We start from the raw sequence: 17,531 nt of genomic DNA, 5'->3' as shown, positions 1-17,531 counted from the left end.
TAACTTTTTTAGTATAATCTGGTTCACAGGTAATAGATGGAAATTCATTAAGTAATTTTGAAAACTTATTTTCGACAATAGGAATTTTGAGTGAGAAAATATCAGAAAATCCAGAAGATCCAGTAACTTTAATTTTTGTAGTAGAATCCATTATTTCTTTATTTTTAATATTGACAATAATTCCGAATTTTTCTAAAAAGTTTGCTCCTAAAATTGGTGTATCAATATTCGCAATAATGAATGGGAATTCAAAATCTCTTCTTAAACCTAAATCAATTTTAAGTAGTTTTGTACCGAAAGTTTCAATTGAAGAACCGTTTGCTGCGGTCAAAGTAAGATCCGAATTTCTTTTATAAATTTTAAATTTAGAAAAAGGAATAACTGATACAACTGCACCTGTATCGATAAGAAAATTAAGTTTATTGAATTTATCAAATATGAATAGGCGACGAGTAGGTTTAATAATAGTTCCATTATCCGTCACCGTCATAATGGATCGTTTCAGTTTAAATTTTGTTCGGAATTTGAATTGTGATTTTGATTAAAATTGCATGGGGGTATACATTTAAGAGCGTTATTCTTAAATTTTTTGTGATACCAACAAATATTTGTTTGTGAAGTAAAATTACGATTGTTTGAAAAATTTCTTGATTTTGAAAAATTTCGAGATTTAAATCTATTTCTATCTTTAGATCTTGAACGGATTTGTAATTGATTAATATCATTAGAAATTTTATTTAAATTTTGAAAAATAGCCGTGGTTAATTCAGTTAAATTTTTAACGCATTGTTCTAAAATATTATTATTTATACTTGAGACTACAGGAGATTTGGAAGAATGACGTTTGTTGATTAAATCAAAAAGTTTGTCAGCTAAAATAATTACTTCTTCTTTATTTTGATTGTTACTAGAAGTTAAATGGATTTGTATTTCTTGTGGCAATTTACGAATCCATAATTTGAAAAGTAATTCTTGACTTACAATGGAGTCAGTACCTATAAGTGATTTCATAAATCTGAATAATTCAGATGGTGAACGATCACCAAGTTCAGTTTTTGAAAATAATTGTTCTAATCGTTTTTCTTCGCTAAGAGAAAATCTTTCACATATAATTTTTTTGATTGTATCATATTTATTAAAAAGAGGAGGAGGGTTAATAACATCTAAAATTTTAGATATAGTATCTCGTTGAAGAGTAATTAGAACATTTTGAAATTTTAAATTATCATCATTGATATTGTTAATTTCAAATTGTCCTTCAACAAGCAAAAACCAGGCATCAGGACAATCTTGCCAAAATTGTGGTAATTTAATAGATTTAGTAGAAGGAAAATTTGTAAAGTTATCTTGTGTTGAAGTATTTTGTGTTGTATTAGAGATGTTGTTTTGTGTTGTATTAATGTTAGAATTTTGAGTTGTATTGTGAGTCATGATGTTATTTGTATGGTTGATATTTTGATTTTCTGCATTTGTAAATTTACGAGTTCGTATTGGTGAACGTAGAACCATATGAAAAAAAAAAAAAAATAAAATAAAATGAAAAATTTGAAAATTTGGAAATATTTAAGATTTTTTTGGAAAGGGAGTTAACAATTTAAATAAAATATTTAATTTTATATAAAAAATAAGTAAATTTAAATAATTGTTAAAATGTAAAAATAATCTTAAAATAAATTTGAAAGTTAAAAGGTTTAAAATTTTAATTTAAATTATAATTGAAAAATTTTAAATTTAATATTAGAATAAAAATTATACTTACATAAAATTAAATTTAATAAAAAAATATTAAAATTAATAAGTAGTTGATTGATGATTGTTTAAAAAATATCTTGAAATTAATATCTGGATTGTTTGATATCGTAATGCTTTTAAAATATGCAATGGCTTTGTTGTTTTATTTGTAAATAAATCTCTTAATTTTCATCGTGATGTCTTCATTTTAAATCTGTTCTTGTGTGTATTGCGTGCAAAATTGTTGTTGTGGTTTGGATAACCCAATCGCTGCTTTTAAGAGTATTAGGTTGTAAATGTTTTAATTTTGTTTACACACACGTTTTTGGAGTTTTTTATGTTTTTAATTTGATTTTCAACATTTATTCTTTGTTTTAATGTTTCGTATATATAATTTACAGCGACTGTTATATGAAATTTGAACAGAATGTTGTTGTATTGCTTCTTGTTCACAAATATATAAGGAACACAAATATAGTTAAATTATATGTACAAGAATTTCAATAGTGCTATTTATTAAATTTTTTATTTAGTTAATTCTTCAGCGCGTAGTATTCAGACACCCAATTCTTTCGGCAGATCGGAAAGTTGATTGCATGACAAATTCAGCAAAGTAAGGCGTGTAAATAGAGATACAAATGCTGGTACTTTAGTTAGTTGATTCTTGACAAACACCAAATCACCAGCACAGTCCTTGAGAAGTTGAAGCAATTCAGGCAATGTACATTATAATGGATTGTTGATAGATATTGTATTGTAATAGTAGAGAATTTAATTTTGTTTTATTTTTGTTCATTATTGTATTAAAAATTTAAAGATTCTTGTTCAATTAATTTAATGATATTGAAGCGAAAATTTTGCACATAAACTATTTTGTAAATAATAGTCTAAATTATTTTAGATGTTTTTACACTATACACATTTTTAGTTTATTTTAGAATATGTTTCTGTTAATCAAATTCCTATATAAAATAGTCTTTGAGTTTTAAACTAATCACTGCCTTAATGATCTGGCTTTTCTTTAATCACATTTCAGTATCATTGTGTAAGCACATGTATGTGATAATTATAGTCACATTAACATCTATAATTCACTAGTTCTGCATTTAACAACGTTAATTTAAGTCCAAATTCGTTGTACAAGTGTGCACGTTCAAATAATTTTAAGTCCGTTGGTAGGATCGCCAATATATCAACATTCAAGTTGATATTTAAAAAATCTTTTATTTTGATTTTGTTTTTAAAAATTTATATTTTGTTTATTTTTGAGTTTAGATATTTTCTAACTAATTAGAATTTTCTTTTTTTGAAGTTATTCAAAATTTTAAGTTAACACGAAAACTCAATTAAAATTATTTTAAAAATTAAAGTAAAGAGTACAAAGTAGTTAACACTATAATGTCTTCTAGCAGAGACGTGGGTGGTGCAGTCGATAACAGCCTTGTAATGCTAAACGTATTATGCCATGCACTTTTACGCGAGAAGCCTCAATAATGAAAAAAATGGACTACGTAAAATTTGTATTTGAGTCGTCTACCGTTGATGTAATCTGCGTGACCGAAACTTGGTTTACACATGAATTGGACAACATTCATTTTAATATCAATAACTACAGGCTGATTCGAAACGACAGAATGCATAAGAGGGGAGGGGGTGTTGCAATTTATTATAAAAATACTATTCAAGAACACCAGAAATAGAATATCTAATTGTTAAGTTATTCAATAGATCTGTTAAAATGTTAGTGTCATGCGTGTACAACCCCCATAAGTCTATAAGTCACGACACATTCTTTTCGTCCTTAGCCTCGTATGTAGTAGACTTTGATTATTTCGTTATCTGTGGAGACTTAAATGTTACCTTACTTGTTTCTGATTGCTCTAGTGATAGATTATTAGAGAATGTTGCCGCGGCTGGCCTTTCTATTATTAATAGAAACGTACCCACAACATATGCAAATAACTGCTATCCTAGTCTGCTGGACTACTTTATTGTTTCTGATCCTAAAAGTGTTTTAAAATTTGGCCAGCTTTCGTTCTTGTTAACCATGACTTAATTTTTTGAGCCCTGAACTTTAAATTTGACCAACCCAGTATAGAAAGTACATATAGTTTTAGAGACTACTGTTTAGTTGACAATAATGCCCTTTTCTCCGATTTGTCCAGTGTCGATTGGTGTGAATGCTGGCGTCTCCCATCTGTTAATGACAAGCTTGACTTTCTCAATAATAAAATAGTTGAAGCTTTTGACAAGCATGTACCCCTGTAACCCGAAACGTCAAGTCCGTATCATGTCCTTGGTTTAATAACAAATTTATAGCTGCAATAAAAGGGCGGAATAAGGCGTACTGCAACTGGAAGAAGAAAAGACGTAACTCGGACTGGGACTCCTACAGAAATGCGAAGAATCTCGCCACAAAGACCATTAGAATAGAAAAATGTAGGTATTTTTCATCACGTCTCGGCCCTGAAATTCCGCCTAATGTCCTATGGCGAAATCTTAAAAGTCTGCGAGTGTGTGGTAAAGATCTTCCTGAGTGTACTCTGAGCTCAACTGTCCTTAATAATGCCTTTGTTAGTAGTGCTGTATCTACTTTAAGTCCAATGAATGTTCTTTTTAGTGAATCTGCTTGTTTTCAAGGTGTCACGTTTAAATTCTCTACGGTACCGGAAGCCGATGTAATAAGATGCATTCTTAAAATTAAGACCAAAGCAATCGGAGTAGATGGAATTCCAATTATATTTGTAAAAATGATTCTTCCTCTCATTGTAGGAACAGTTGCCCATATAATCAACCATTCGATAACAACCGCATGCTTCCCGGAATCGTGGAAAGTGGCCAAATTTCGACCTCACCTCAAAAATAGAAAAGCGTTTTCCCCGGGAGATTTCAGGCCTATTAGCAGCTTACCGATTTTATCAAAAGCGTTCGAGAGCTTATTGGCGGAACAAATCAGGACCCACGTGTCTGTACACAATCTACTCTCGCCATACCAGTCAGGCTTCAGAGCTGGTCACAGCTGCTCGACTGCTCTTATAAAAATATTGGATGACATACGCGTACCCTTTGACAAAGGCCAACTAACAATCCTGTGTCTACTCGATTTCTCGAAAGCCTTTGACTCAGTCAATCACACACTACTGTGCTATAAGCTACAAAAGTATTTTACTTACTTACTTAATTGGCGCTTTACCGTCTAAACGGTTATGGCCGTCCAACAAGGCGCGCCAGTCGCTCCTTCGCTCCGCCAACCGGCGCCAATTGGTCACACCAAGGGAGTTTAAATCGTTTTCCACCTGGTCCTTCCATAGGCGGGTTCCGATAGAAACACTTTCTTGGCCGGAGCATCATCTTTCATTCGCATAACATGGCCTAGCCAGCGCAGCCGCTTCGTTTTAATTCGCTGGACTATGTTGATGTCTGCGTATAGCTCGTACAGCTCATCATTAAATCATCTTCGGTACTCGCCATCGCCAACGCGTAGAGGTCCATAAATCTTTCGAAGAACTTTTCTCTCGAACACTCCCAAAGCCGCTTCATCTGCTGTTGTCATGGTCCATGCTTCTGCCCCATATAGCAGGACGGGTACGATAAGTGACTTGTAGAGTATGATTTTCGTTCGCAGAGAGAGGACTTTTCTTTTCAATTGCCTACCTAGTCCAAAGTAGCATTTATTGGCAAGATTGATTCTTCGCTGGATTTCAGTGCTGATGTTGTTGCTAGTGTTGATGCTGGTTCCCAAATAAACGAAGTCTTTTACTATTTCGAAATTATGGCTGCCAACAGTAGCGTGGTTGCCAAGGCGCATATGCGCTGACTCTTTGCTCGATGACAGCAGGTACTTCGTTTTGTCCTCATTTACCATCAAACCCATCTTTACCGCTTCTTTTTCCAGTTTGGAGTAAGCAGAGCTAACAGCGCGGGTGTTTAGGCCGATGATATCAATGTCATCAGCATATGCCAGTAATTGCACGCTTTTATAGAATATTGTTCCAGTGCGGTTAAATTCTGCAGGTAGTATAACTTTCTCCAGCACCAAATTAAAGAAATCGCACGATAGGGAGTCACCCTGTCTGAAACCTCGTTTAGTTTCGAACGGCTCGGAGAGGTCCTTCCCAATTCTGACTGAGCTGATGGTGTTGCTCAACGTCATTTTGCACAGCCGTATAAGTTTTGCGGGGAAACCAAATTCAGACAAAGCGGCATATAGGCAGCTCCTTTTCGTGCTGTCGAAGGCGGCTTTAAAGTCGACGAAGAGGTGATGTGTGTCAATTCCCGTGAATTTTTCCAAGATTTGGCGTGAAAATCTGGTCGATGGTAGATTTACCAGGTCTGAAGCCGCACTGATAAGGTCCAATCAGCCGGTTCACGGTTGGCTTCAATCTTTCGCACAATACACTTGAAAGGACCTTATATGCGATATTGAGAAGGCTGATTCCACGATAGTTGGTGCATTTTGCAGTATCCCCCTTCTTGTGGACTGGGCAAAGAACACTTAGATTCCAACCGTCGGGCATGCACTCTTCCGCCCATATTTTGCTGAGAAGCTGCTGCATGTGCCTTACCAACTCCTTGCCGACATACTTGAATAGCTCCGCAGGCAATCCATCAGCGCCCACGGCCTTGTTGTTTTTCAATCTGGTTATTGCTATTCTAACTTCGTCATAATCGGGCGGGGGGACATATATTCCATCATCATCGATTGCGGGATCGGGTTCTTCATCTCTGGGCGCTGAATTGCTGCCTCCATTTAGGAGAACAGAAGTGTTCCCTCCATAATCTAAGCACTCTCTGGACATCAGTTACAAGGTCGCCGTTTTCGTTCCTACAGGAGTTTGCCCCGGTCTTAAAACCTTCCGTCTGTCGCCGTATTTTTTGGTAAAATTTTCGGGCGTTATTCCTGGTGGCTAGCAGCTCAAGCTCCTCGCACTCACGCCTTTCTGCGTCTGATTTTTTCTTCCTGAAAAGGCGTCTCGCTTCCTTTTTCAACTCACGATAGCGTTCACACACTCCTCTTGTCGCGCTCGCTTTTAACGTAGCCCTGTAGGCAGCGTCTTTTCTTTCAGTCGCAACGCGGCATTCTTCATCGTACCAGTTGTTTTTCGTGGTCGCTGGTAACCAATTTTTTCCTCGGCGGCAGTACGAAGTACTTTGGAAATATGCTCCCACTGCTCCTGTATTCCTTCAGGACGAGTTGTGCTCTCAGAGAGCAGGTGTGAGAGTCGAGTTGCGAAATCATTGGCAGTCTGTTGTGATTGAAGCTTTTCGACGTCTAGCTTCCCTTGTGTTTTTTGTTCCTTGGTTTTAGCCGCGTTGAGGCGGGTGCGTATTTAGGCTGCAACGAGATAATGGTCCGAGACGATGTTAGGCCCTCGGATCGTGCGCACATCTAAAACACTGGAGGCATGTCGTCCATCTATCACAACGTGATCGATCTGATTGCGAGTATTTCGATCAGGAGACAGCCATGTAGCTTGATGTATCTTTTTATGCATGAACCTCGTGCTTGATATGACCATGTTTCGAGCACCGGCAAAGTCAATCAGCCTCAGTCCGTTAGGAGAAGTTTCATTGTGAAGGCTGAACTTTCCGACTGTAGGGCCAAAAATACCTTCTTTGCCCACCCTGGCGTTAAAGTCACCAAGCACGACTTTTATATCGTGACGGGGGCAGCGCTCGTATGTGCGTTCCAATTGTTCATAAAAAGTGTCTTTCACCTCATCGTCTTTCTCCTCTGTCGGCGCATGGGCGCAGATGAATGATATATTAAAAAATTTTGCTTTTATTCGGATAGCGGCGAGACGTTCGTCCACAGGTGTGAACGCCAGAACTTGGCGACAGAGTCTCTCTCCCACCACGAATCCGACGCCAAAACTGCGCTTATTCGTATGGCCACTCCAATATATGTCACAATTTTTGATCTTGTTTCTTCCTTGCTTCGTCCAACGCATTTCTTGGATGGCGCTGATGTCAGATTTTCCTTTGACGAGGACATCAACCAGCCGGGCATCTGCACCAATCCCATTCAGGGAGCGGACGTTCCAGGTGCATGCCCTCAATTCATTGTTCTTCAAACGTTTGCCATGGTCGTCATCAATAGAGAGTGTATTTATCCGAGGCTTGTTATATTTCATTGGAGTATGGTTTTACGTGGCGGGTCCCAAGCCCAGCGCACAACCCGCTCAGCGGGGGTGAAAATATTACTTGGCACGTTTATATAGCGAGCCGCTTGCTCCAAGACAGACGCCCGCTTGCAGCCGCACCTAGAGGTGTACAGACGCTGCCGATGAGATCTCCCCCGGCTAGCCCTTAAACCGATTATGTCAGAGTGGCCTAGCCAGGTTGTCGCCTTCTCACATTAGCTCACCGCTAAACGGATGTTTAGCGGCTACCCAGAGCATACTTGGCCGCAAGCGACCGGCAGTAGTGAGCTGCTTGAACCGAATGCAAAAGAATCGTTCTGGCCATTCCCAGGTGAATGGCGGTCAGAAGCTTTCCCCACTTTCGTGGACTTCTACATACGGCCCCACCCTCTACAAAAGTATTTTAGATTCAGTTATAATGCTCGAAAGATGATGGAAAACTATTTATCAGGCAGGATTCAAATTGTTATGAATGGAACAGCTGTGTCAGAGCCGATGGAAATAGTTGCGGGGGTTCCCCAGGGATCTCTTGGCCCTTTGCTTTTTAGTCTTTTTATTAATGATGTGTTCAATGCATGCAGATTTTTAAATATGCACGCTTATGCTGATGATATTCAGCTGTACTTGGCTGGTGACTTTAGTACAACTCCTGATCTTTGCCTTAAAATCAATAGCGACTTATCGGCGATATTTGGTTGGGCTAATAACAATGGCTTCTGCCTCAATGCTGGAAAATCGTACTGCTTGTCCATTGCGAAAAAGGATGCTTCGAGGCTTGAAATACCTAAAATAAGCATCGGGAACGCTGCTATAACAACCGTCAATAAAGCTAAAAACCTTGGAGTTGTGTTGAACTCGAGCTACACTGCGATCGATCATGTTAACACAGTAGTGGGTAAGGTAGATGGGACTCTTCGTAATTTGAAGCAAACTGCGCCTTATACCCCTCTTCAAATCAGGAAAAAACTTGCCATCCAACTCATGGTCCCAATCATTACGTATTCTGAGTTAGTTTACAACAAGCTAGATTCAAGGTCGGCTCATAAAATTGAGGTTGTGTTTAATTAAGATACGCGTTATGTTTATGAACTGGGCAAGTTCGACCATATATCAGCATGGAGAAATCGAGTTTTAGGATGCTACATATTCGATTACCATAAGGCTAGGGGCTGCATTTTTCTTTTCCGTCTTATTTCAACAAAGACGCCGCTGTACTTATACGATAAAATAGTCTTTAATAAATCGACAAGATCATGCACCTTAGCTGTCCCCATTTTTAACTACGTAGAGTCTACTAGGTTGTTTTTCGTCAACACCATACGTCTCTGGAATTCTATTCCTACTGCTGTAAGAAACTCTCTGAACCAAAACAACTATAAACAGATTCTTTATGGTTTTTTCTCTAGTGATAGCACTTGAGCTTTTCATCTATTGGCACTTTTGATATCTACATATTTCTCTATACTCCTTAACCTTTCTGTTTCTACTTCACTCTCATCTATTTTCTATATTTTGAAACATAGCTTAAGATATAGAACTATATATATGTAAGTTAATTAGTATTATATAAACCACAATGGTTATGACATCTGTTCGTTGTACTATAAAAGATTTCATTATCTTAATGTACTAATAATTAAATTGCCTAAATAAATTGCCTAAATTGCCTAAATATGTTAATAAATTTATCTGGGATATAACAACCTTTGGTTTTTTGGACCCCAACCTATGAATCCAACATTTTTTACGTATTGTCTGGGCAATTAGTCAAATCGTCGTTTTCGATCCCACATTATTTTTTATAATGAGTGTAGTAAAATATGCACATGTGCAGGGCCGTAGAGAGAAAATCCGGGCCCGGGACTAAACAATTTACGGGCCCCCTATAAAAAATCGACTAGTACATTTGATTAACTTGAATTAATGACGTCTCATTCACGAATCATTATTGATGGATTACATAAAAAAAAAAATGCTTGCCACATCAACTAAATGATTTTTGGACTAAGAGCTGACAATAAAATTAACACAGAATATTTACTATTGATACTATTTTATTGTAACGTAGAAATAAAATTCTCTTTTAACAGCCACATATTGTTTCAAATAATCTTTTCTAGTTATCTGGTAACATTTAAATACATTTCTGATAAATTTAATGATTATAAATTTTAATTATTCAATATAGAAAGTTCGGATATCAAAGAGTGGCTTTACTTGCTTTTTTCGCTGCAAAATTTTTATATCAAAATTTAACTGTCTTGCCAAAACGGATTCAACACAAAGCGTGGCAAGTCCTGAAACTCGCTCTTGAGATGAGCACTATCTATGAAAGTTTTTGATCCTTGAAAGGACGCTGAAGGAACGTTCTGCACTAGCTACAGTGGCAGGTATATTGCAAAAGATACATAAAGCAACACAAATATTGGAGAAAATCGTATACAGATTTTGAGCATATGTAGATGGTATTTAGCAATTACTATGGTGACAGACTTTTAGCAAAATTTGCTTCGTAAATGTGTTTCCAGTGAATTTTTTCGCATTCTAAGCTTTGAGAAATGTCCGACTTGTATTTTTCGACAAATTTTGCTGCGCTCGCCCGAAGTTTCATCCATGTGTTCAAATTGCCACAAAAAGGAAAACGTCCCGCTCAAATTTATCATAGCTGAAAATCGTTCAGTAATGCCAGTGATTACAAACGATCACCAGGAATGTATTGTTTTTAAAATCAGACTCTGAATCATCTCATTTAAATTATCTTCAGACCGTCTTTTGGGTTTTTTTCTCTTTCGAGTGTTCGGAAACTTTGGTGAGATGTTCAATTGAATAGCAACTGTTTTGGATTCGTTTAAAATTGTTTCCCATTGGTTCCTGATCAACTTCAAATCAGCTAATAAGGCATCTAGATGTCGGACCTCAACATCTATGGTGGCGTCTCTAGCTTGGAGGACCACGTTTACATTCGAACTTGTTAATGTACTTGAAAATGCCGGTAACATCGCCGTATGCTTGCGCAGTCAAATTTGGATTTTGGCTGAAAGACTATGAAGAGAGCTCGGTACATTTTTTTTGAGGACGTCCCATCGTTGTGGAGTTCTGCTGAAAATAGTAAAACATTTTTGTACAACTCCGAAGAAAGTAATTGCAGTCGTACAACATTCTGCAGCATCAACACCACAAAAATTGAAACTGTGGGTTGCACAAGGCGAGTAATCAGCATTTGAGTTTTTGTCGAGAATGTGACGTAGTGCTCCGTTGTAAGTTGCTTTCATATTGGCGCCGTTATCGTACCCTCGTGCACGACAATCTTCAATCAAGTATGGCGAATTAGGCCAGCGATTTTCTGACCAGTTTTTTGGTTACAATTTACGAAAGCCAAAAACTGTTCTTGAACTGTAAAATTTGTTGCTTTCGAATTGAAATGGAGTTAGCGCAAAATGAACGTAGTCAACGTGACTAGCATCAGCCATAGCATCAACGATAATACTTGGCTTTCTTGCCTTGATCGAATATATTTCCCCTCACGTACTTTGCACAAATTTCTATAAACTCGTTCTGAATGTCTGGGGAAAGATAGTGAACTTGTAAACGTTTGTGCTGCTGTTGTGAAATCCTAACTTTCTCCAAATGATTTCTAAGTATCGGATCATATTGGCGTATGACATCTTAATTGCCCAAAATATGTCCATTTCGTTCACCAAGATATATACTTTCGCCTTTGAAAGCTAGGCCTTTTTCACCCACTTTTTAGTTTCAGTGATTAGCTAGTCATTGACAAGTGTATCAATTGTAGCCTCCTTTTGAATTAGATTTTGTAAAGATCGCCATTGAATATAACATTTAATGTGATCTTGAGTATTTTCGTGTGATGACAGTTTATCGTGTAGCTTCTTCCGTACCTGGAATTTCGAATATCCGCAGAACAAATTTTAAGTCGATTTAAAGTATTGGTGCTTAATAGACGACATGGTAGGCAATAAAAAGCATTGCTACTGGCACTCCACACTAACCAGTCACGCTCTACTTTCTCTCCATTTGGCAAGATTCTGTTTAACAATGAGGTAGGAAATGCCTCGTCATGACAATCAAGTGGAAAAATAACAGGACAGTTTTGATGACCTCGACGAATTATTCCGTTAACTTCTTCAGATCGCAAAAACTCATTATTCACGGTACAGTAATCGAAGTCGTTTAAATAATCTGGACTTTGATAGAGTTGGTGGTATTGTTGGAAGACTTTTTTAAAAGATGCACCTTCATCAGTGTCACCACGAAAACTTTACGATTTCGGATTCATGTAAACATAAATTTTTGTTTGATGTTTTTATTGTCTCCTCAGGCCCAGGCAAAAAATCATTATCAATGTTCGTTGCTTTTGAAATTCGGCTTAAAATTTGCACACGAAACAACTAAAAAAAATGTCTTAGTACCTCTAAATAGCGGGCCCCCTGAGAAGCACATTTTTGTTTGATGTTTTTATTGTCATCATCACTATTCGTTGCTTTTGAAATTCGGTTTAAAATTTGCACATTGAACAACTAAAGACTCACCTGAATTAAAAAAAAAAATGTCTTAGTACCTCTAACGGCCCTCTGAGAAACACATTTTTGTTTGATGTTTTTATTGTCTCCTCAGGCCCAGGCAAAAAATCATCATCAATATTCTTTGCTTTTGAAATTCGGCTTAAAAATTGCACATGGAACAACTAAAGACTCTCCTGAATTAAACAAAAAATGTCTTAGTACCTCTAAATCGCGGGCCCCCTGAGAAACTCTTTTTGTTTGATGTTTTTATTGTCTCCTCAGGCCCAGGCAAAAAAATCATCATCAATATTCGTTGCTTTTGAAATTCGGCTTAAAATTTGCACATGGAACAATTAAATACTCTCCTGAATTAAAAAAAAATTCTTAGTACCTCTAAATCGCGGCCCCCTGAGACACCCCGTTGTTGCATGTACATATATATTCGCCTCGATAAGCGCTTACGATTTACTATTTCATCCTTAAATGTACTTGTATGTAGAAATTATTCCGTGCATGCAACAAATCAAAACTAATCGAAAAAAATCATTTATTTTTTTATTTTTTTCTAATGGTAATCAACTAGTAATTGCTTTTTTCGGAAAACAATTGAAATAATCATTGGCCATTAAAATAGGCATCTAATTCATTGATTACTAATGCTAATTCAAATTTAACAGCTCTGAATCAAATGTGTTAATATTAGAGGAATGTTCATTCAGCTTTCTGAATATTTTCTTTTTTTCATGAAGTTCAAAAAAAATATACATACGTAAATATGTATGTATAAAAATTTTTTTATTAACATATTCTTCAAGACAAGAAATAATGTAAATGCTGGTCGTAACTGAAGATGTCCTCAACCATTTGTCCACATTCGGCTTCACAGAAAATACATAATGGTTGGACCCTGCGAAATTCGTGAACTATTTGAACCGCAGGTAAGTAAAACTTTATTGGCATACCTGAACACGGCTTCAAGATCCCCCATTAAATACTATTCAATTCAATTCAATTCAATTTATTTAAAAAAAGTGGTTGTGACTGTAAGGCAGAGTCTTTTATAGCACATCAACGATTATACATTGCAAAATAATTAACAATTAAGCCTAAATTCTTATAAGACAAATACTAACAATAATTATAAATTAAACGAATAAAAAGTTTTGTTGGTAAAAGAAAAAAAGGTGGAAATACAAGGAAGAGTATAAAGTTTTATCACAATCACATTAAGCTCACTGAAATGAAGTAGTCATGAATCACCTTTCTGCAGTTGTTCCTACACAACACACCCTTAAGAGAATTTGGGATAGAATTCCAGAGCCTTACAGCATGTATAAAGAATAGCCTCGAAGAGCACAAATAGAAATATCTGGGAATCCTCAAAAATATCAAGTAATAATAAAAGTATGATACAAACGTGATTAAATTATAATTTTTGCTTGATCTTCAAGAGCCTGCAATATTATCGTACTTTTAGATGTTGACGATCATAGCTGGTGTTGGATGTTGTTTTCGTATGTGTTTATCGGCCAAGTTTGTTTGCGAATTACCTGTGGTTCAAATAGCTCACTTTCACATGCTTTCTTCCCCTGACGAAATAAGATTATCATGTAATTTTGTATGAGATATGAAGAAAAATTTCACGATAATCGTATTCAAAAATGATTAAAAAATCTCAACCAAAACGATTAAAAAATGTTCACGAATATGATCAGAAAATGACTGTGAAAAGCAGTCAAATGTTACTCTAAACCATGATGAAAATAATATATAATATTTGTATCATGCTCTAAACTAATTAAAGTTTAATTTTACAATGATATCAAATATAAATAAAAAGCGTTTCGAAATATGAATCATAAGTTGTTCAAGAATAATCACATTTAGGGTACATTTTTCGCCCGACGATAAATTTATTTTAGAATAGTAAATACTTTCAAATTTGAACGTTTTTAATCATCTGGCGGTATGATATTTTAATATTTTTTGATCAAAATTTTCAAAAAATGCTGGCTGGGGTAGAACTGGTGGCAAAGCACATAGTGTTGACAACTGTAACGAGTCCCAGTGCAGCTTGATCGCAGACCATAAGGCCATTTTAGTATAGCGTCATCAGTTACTGGACGAGCACACTACCTAATCCCGTACCTGCGCTTCGAAAGGGCTCTTTGAGCCACAATAGAGGTGGATGGTTGGCGCAAGCATGCGATTAATAGTTTTCTGCACAAAATCAATCGATGCATACATAGGTGGCCTTCGACCCCGTTAAAAACAATAGCCCTGGTTGGGTCCAGCACCGGATACGCTATCCACAGTATTTCTGCAGAAGAACCTTTTGCGCACGTTTTCTTTGCAATTATTTCTTTGTAAGTAAAGATATATCCCAGGCATTCAAATTTGTTTCGAAATTTTGGACATTTCTCTATATTTTTCTTGTTTTTTTTTGTTTTTTTTTAATTCGGCAAAATATTTTTTCGACAAAATATAATTTCGATACTTTGACGGGTATTCTGCTTGGATACTGCCTTCTGGCGTCAAATACCGAAAAATGAACCCGGAGTCCTCCGAAACCGGGGGCCGGATCCATAGTATTTTTGCGTAGATCGCCTTTCTGCACTGGCGGCCATCTGTTGCGCGTTTGGTGGGTCCATCGCCGGTTTGGAGACCAAAACTATATCAACGCAAAATACTTGTGTTCACAATTTTTTTTGTGGGTGCGCAAAATCATCAAAATCGCAACAACCACATGAAAACTTTTAATTTCGGTAATTCTTTACTTTAGCTCACAATTGCTAAAACTCGTCCAAAAATATCGGGAGAGGAGATATTTGCAAACAAAATTGAAAATTTTCATGCGGTTGTTGTAATTTTGATTTTGTGGTACCCACAAGAATAACTGTGGGTAAAAGTGTTTGCGCGGATATAGTTTTGGTATCCAAACCGGTGTTGGACCCACCCAGGGTATTTTTTTATAAGCGCGGCCGAAGGCCGCCAATGCAGAAAGGTGTGCAAAAATACTATGGATCCCACTCCCGGTTTCGGAGCGCTTAGGGGCCATTTTTCGGTTTTTTGGAAATATCTTTTGACAGAAATGACCCAGGATAATTTTTTATAACGCGGCCGAAGGCCGCCAATGCAGAAAGGTGTGCAAAAATACTATGGATCCCACCCCCGGTTTCGGAGCGCTTGGGGCCATTTTTCGGTTTTTTGGAAATATCTTTTGTCAGAAATAAGATTTTGAATTTTTCGGATTCGTGGTCCTGGGATCAAAACGCGTCTTTTGACACCTCACCCGATATTTTTGGTCGAGTTTTAGCAGTTGTGAGCTAAAGTAAAGAATTGCCTCAATTTCTTTTGCAAATATCTATTGACAGACCCAAAATTTTTGACTTCCACTTTCGGATTCACGATCCTGGATCCAAAAAGCGTATTACAATTTTTGGACTCCCTCTTGATATTTGTGGACGTGTGTTAATAGTGTCGTGCTGTCGTATAGAATTACCGAGGAAACGATAGAGCACGTTTTGTGATCGTGCCCTGCGATTGCCAGCCTAGAATTCCAACTATTAGGAGTGATACAGCCCTCAGATCAAGAAGCAGCAAGTGGCATAGATTCTAGAAAGTTTCTAGAATTTGCCAAGAGGGTCTAGTAATTTTTTCACACAGGACCTGGTTTTGATAGGATTTTTCAGTGTGGTCGTTGAATGAACTTCTGGTAAAACTATGGACTACATAGTTCTATGTGAGGTCCTCACGATACAATTTTCTAGGGCATATTTAGTATGTATTTATTTCGGACCAGAAAGGCAAATTAATGTTGATGTATATTTGAACGATTTTCCGTCATCCCTTGTAAAATTTGGTTTGGAGACAAACCGGTTTCGACGTTGCGCAATCGTCAGTGTCGAAAATTTACATCAAATAACTACCATCTGGGAAAAGACACAACAAACCGTAAATTAATGTGTTAAAAAAGATTTTGATTAGCTGCAAAAATTTAAAAATTGTATAAAGCAAACTGAATTTCATCATAAAAAAGCATTTTTACCGCGTATTGAAAATATTAAGTATTATATATATATATTATATCCCCCGTTACATCTGTAAAAACATCCTCCACATATTATTACAGTATGAGAACTAACTACCTATTTATTTATTTATTTAAACTACCTATTTATATTTGTATCATGGTAAAAACTGGAATTTTGATTAAAAAAACAAACAATCTTCTGTGAGCGGCAGTTCTCTAACATAGAATTTTTTCACTTTTAGCGGTAAATGCAGGATCAGACCGGAAGGATGCTACTTGTGGTCTAGAAAGCATGAAATGAGGGAGTTGTCTTGATGCGTGCTGGGCATCACTCACCAAGCGTTGTCAAAAGTGGATAATTCTTAGCTGCTTTTGTTAATTCAAAATCTTTCTTGGGGATTCGCTTCATTTATGCATACGGTTTCTGAGGTTTTAGAAGAAACGTCAAGTCAGTCAAAAAGTCAAGTCGACGAGACTGATGACTTGGAAGGCAGTCAAGCCTGAGCTTTCATACAGGGAATATATTACTTGGCCAAGAGCTATTCACTTTTGACTAAATACGGAGGTCGGACGTCAGTTAGATTTTCAATAGTGATAGTGGTGGCATGTTATTGAAAAACAGTTACTTAATAATGATAAGATAAAAACACGATTCTGCTAATATTAGAGTAAAGGTTTATCGATAGTTGTTTTCGTACCCACCTCTCAATGGTCATTGAAGATGTCATTGATTGAGACATATTACTTTTACATTTACTTTTACCTATACCATTAGCGAAGCTGTTGTTTATATTGTTGGAATTATCGTTGCTTATAATACGGTTCACTTGACCAATGTTGCTATTATTATTGTTGCTGCCATTGGTATTGTTGCTATCGCTTGAATTGTTGCTATGGGTGCCGTATATGGTTTTCAAACTATCGCCAAATTCAATCTCATCACAAGCCAATCCCGCGTATTTATCACGATTTATCGAACGTTTAGTTCTGCAATGATCCAACGCCGTTTATAATTAAATTGTTTTTTTTTGTGTTAAATTACCATGTAAAAAAATGTTGGTAAAAAATTATAAAAAAATATACATATAAAAATTAAGCAAA

General features: G+C 36.4%; 1 protein-coding gene across 5 annotated transcripts in view; it reads right to left on the bottom strand.

Moving 5' to 3' along the window:
• Positions 1 to 17,531, bottom strand: part of LOC137243043 (serine-rich adhesin for platelets) — a 116,089-nt gene that overhangs the window by 62,483 nt on the left and 36,075 nt on the right. For 4 of the 5 annotated variants that reach the window (XM_067770208.1, XM_067770212.1, XM_067770210.1 and 1 more), the window contains exon 4: positions 17,133 to 17,417. In XM_067770208.1, coding sequence (XP_067626309.1) covers positions 17,133 to 17,417 — 285 coding nt within the window. The remainder of the gene's footprint in view (positions 1 to 17,132; positions 17,418 to 17,531) is intronic. The other variant, XM_067770209.1, reaches the window with a different exon arrangement.

Source organism: Eurosta solidaginis, chromosome 3, assembly GCF_040869045.1.
Source record: "Eurosta solidaginis isolate ZX-2024a chromosome 3, ASM4086904v1, whole genome shotgun sequence".
Taxonomy (NCBI): domain Eukaryota; kingdom Metazoa; phylum Arthropoda; class Insecta; order Diptera; family Tephritidae; genus Eurosta; species Eurosta solidaginis.
The sequence above is the reverse complement of the archived record's forward strand: the minus strand, read 5'-3'. Positions and strand labels throughout refer to the sequence as shown.